The sequence below is a fragment of the Papilio polytes genome, unplaced genomic scaffold (genome assembly GCF_000836215.1).
Source record: "Papilio polytes unplaced genomic scaffold, Ppol_1.0 DF823935.1, whole genome shotgun sequence".
Taxonomy (NCBI): Eukaryota; Metazoa; Arthropoda; class Insecta; order Lepidoptera; family Papilionidae; genus Papilio; species Papilio polytes.
This window is the reverse complement of record NW_013525269.1, coordinates 2,241,547-2,244,618: the sequence shown is the minus strand read 5'-3', so window position 1 is coordinate 2,244,618 and position 3,072 is coordinate 2,241,547. Positions and strand designations below refer to the sequence as shown.

Sequence of the window (3,072 nt, the reverse complement as noted above, 5' to 3'; positions counted from 1 at the left end):
AAAATGAAGTGTTTTAAAACTTTTTTATTTAGATTCTACGGCTAACAGGAAAATCGAGTAAATGTTTTAAGTGGATTTAAAATAAAAATTTAGGTTTATAATTTACCTGGATCAAGCAAGCTTGAATGCAGAGAAGCAAGAAGGCGAAAGGAGACATGTTGTAGACTTATTATTCGACTGAATGATTCATCAATAGTAAAAATGTCTTTTATACGGTAACCATTCTCTTGTTAATTGGATCAATTTCAACATTCATAAGAAAACGTGAGGTACTATTCCATTGTGTCATAGTTTTACTTAAATTAATAATCAAAAATTAAAAATAGTACAAGTCCTATACAATAAGGCCTATTTTATGTTTTATCGCAAAACCCGTTAAACACGTACACGAATATTGAAAAAAGTCCTACGAATGTTTGCACAATGTTGACGATTTCAATAGATGTGCTTACACATAACACAAAGAACTATAAATACCGAAGGATCTCATTGATGTTCACACTTGTTACTCATAAGTACAATCAACATGTCTGCCAAAACAATCGTCCTTTTCTGCGCCCAAGCTCTCTTGGTCCAGGTGAATAAACCAAAATAATTAAATTTAAACAACTAAGTGTCGGTGTTAACAAAACAAAACCAAATTTAGATTAATACTAAACTAGTAATTAAAAATAAGTTAATTCTTTTTAGACAATCTCCGCATACTGCGGCGCTGGCTTGGGTCTTGAAGCTCCTTTGATGGCCGCTGCTCCCTTCGGCGCCGGTCCCTGGGGTGGCTATGGAGCCGGATGCGGATGCGGTCTGGCCGCCGTCCCAACATCCAGCGGTGGTGGATTCCCCACCTCCAGTGCTTCCCCCATCCCACCCGTCGGTTTGTCCGTTCTGTCCGAGAACGAGATTGGAGGCATCTTAGCCGTCGGCGGTGAGCTTCCTTTCCTGGGTACCGTCGGTCTGGAGGGTGCCCTGCCCACCGCTGGCGCTGGTGCCGTCTCCTACGGCTGCGGTGATGGTGCCGTTGGCATGGTGAGCGAAGACATCGCTGGTGCTGCTTGGGGATACCCCGCTGCCGCTGGTTGGGGCTACGGACCCGGTCTCGCTGCCGGAATCGGCTACGGTCCCGCTATCGCTGGACGTGCCTTCGGTGGATGTGGCTGCGGAATCTACTAAGAAAAGTATCATTAGCAACGTCATCTGAAAATATACAATTTGAGTGCAATCATTTCTGTTTTTTACTTAAAAATGCAAACAAGTACGGTCTGGCTTGTGTTGTGAGTCATGTTTAATTACAAGAAAAAACTTTACTCGATGGGCTACTTTCGTTAGTACCTGTCCAATAACAATTAATTAACTACTGAGAATTGAATTAAGTAATTGAATGAAACATCTTTTATGTTTATTGAAAAGGAAGATAATATTTGTTTTACATATCGGGGTTAAGGCAATGGAAATTTGCAGTATACTTGTACCAAGTTCTTACTTGGGATTACGATAAGGATCATCGTTGAACTTGATAGTTTAGATGAAAGACTCCCAATTTCCACGTGTACAAGATTTTGTGGATCCATTATTTTCTTTAGAGGGACATTCTGAGAATCATTACATACTGAAATAAAATGTTTTTGACCGATTTGTTGACTTTTATTTTTAACGTGTTGGTTTTGGCACACCAGCCCACCTCAAAGCAAGCTTCGGTATTTAAAACCAAAAATGTATTTTTGTGGTCCCCAATTTTGTTTCCTGCGATCGCGTACCTTCGTGGAGACTCATGTGGACACCATTGTTTCCACCTCAATTGTTTTGGGAATCACTGGTTTAAATGTATTATTCTAAATCCGATAAATAGGTATTGTGGTCAGAAAATTAAAATTAATAATTTTAATTAATTTCAAAACGTAAAAAGTTACAATATCACCTTAAAAAAATTAGCTAGACCCTGTTTAGTTAAACACCTATTTTAACTTTTTGATCATCGCTGCGTATCATTTTTAACATTAACGTGTTTTAATTTACCAACACACCTGTTTCGGTATAAGTACCTGCTATAGTTACTATTTCTTAGCCAAGATTACATTTTTTCACAAGCCTACGCATGATAATGTTTCATACCATGATCCGTGTAAAGTCCGCGCCGGGCGCTTGTCACGGTACAAAATGCTTGATAAGCGTATACATACGTGTAAGCACATACATATATCTACTAATGTTTAAGTTATAATTTATTTGAAACACTATCTAAGTTTTGATAATAAGGCCCTTATTTTCTAAAGACACTCGTGAAACAAACTAGTCTGGTGTGCTTGTAAACCTAGTCATTAAATTTCTTATAATCAAGACAATTTATTTTAATTCTTACTAATATTATAAATGCGAAAGATTTAATGGATGGAAGTATGGATGTTTTTAAGTGTTCTAGCGTAAACGATTGAACAGATCTGGATCATATTTAACATAGTTGTAGATCATAGTACAGGTACTTACTTTTTTTTTAATACCACGCGGAGGGAGTCGCGGGCGAAAGCTAGTAGTCTACAAATGTTACAACGTCGGATGTCGTGTCCCATGTCATCAAATAGTTTCAACTTGTCGTGATACAAAACAAATATATATATTTAGTAAACAATTTTTTAACAAGTTGTATTAAAAAACATTAAGTCAATTCCTACATTTTGCAATTAGTTTTTAAAATGTTTACATAACGTTTTGGATTGGATTATTCCATAATTTGATACATACATTTACAATTATTTGTTTAACATAACACTTGGTTGTTTTGATAAAGAAGATGATAGAAATGACTACGATTTTATACAATTAGTTCGACAGTGGCAACCCACGGTAAAACTGCAGTCAAACTTAAAGCACCATACGTTTCCAACAATAGTTAACGTTTGAAGTCTGATGCTTATGCTTTTAAAGGGAAATAAATTAGAGCTACGTCATGATTTCTCCATTTTATTTTAGACAGATTCAAATATGCATAATTGATTTTTAGTACAGGTAACCACCGTTGTAAGCGCCGTTGCACCCGCAGCCGCCGGCGCAATTTCCAGCAATGGAGACAACACCACCAGC

At 37.2% G+C, this 3,072-nt stretch overlaps 1 protein-coding gene across 1 annotated transcript; it reads left to right on the top strand.

The window, feature by feature from the left end:
• The first annotated feature begins 526 nt into the window (after positions 1 to 526).
• Positions 527 to 1,167, top strand: LOC106101805 (chorion class B protein PC10-like). The gene is made up of 2 exons (XM_013281142.1): positions 527 to 577; positions 691 to 1,167. Exons 1-2 carry the CDS (start codon positions 527 to 529, stop codon positions 1,165 to 1,167), a joined length of 528 nt encoding a protein of 175 aa, XP_013136596.1.
• The last annotated feature ends 1,905 nt before the right edge of the window (positions 1,168 to 3,072 follow it).

What these genes read in the sequence shown, in the direction of transcription:
- LOC106101805 (XM_013281142.1), top strand. Translation starts at nt 527, where the DNA reads ATGTCTGCCAAAACAATCGTCCTTTTCTGCGCCCAAGCTCTCTTGGTC. An exon ending in CCCAAGCTCTCTTGGTCCAG is followed by an intron (nt 578 to 690) that starts GTGAATAAACCA and finishes AATTCTTTTTAG; the next exon opens with ACAATCTCCGCATACTGCGG.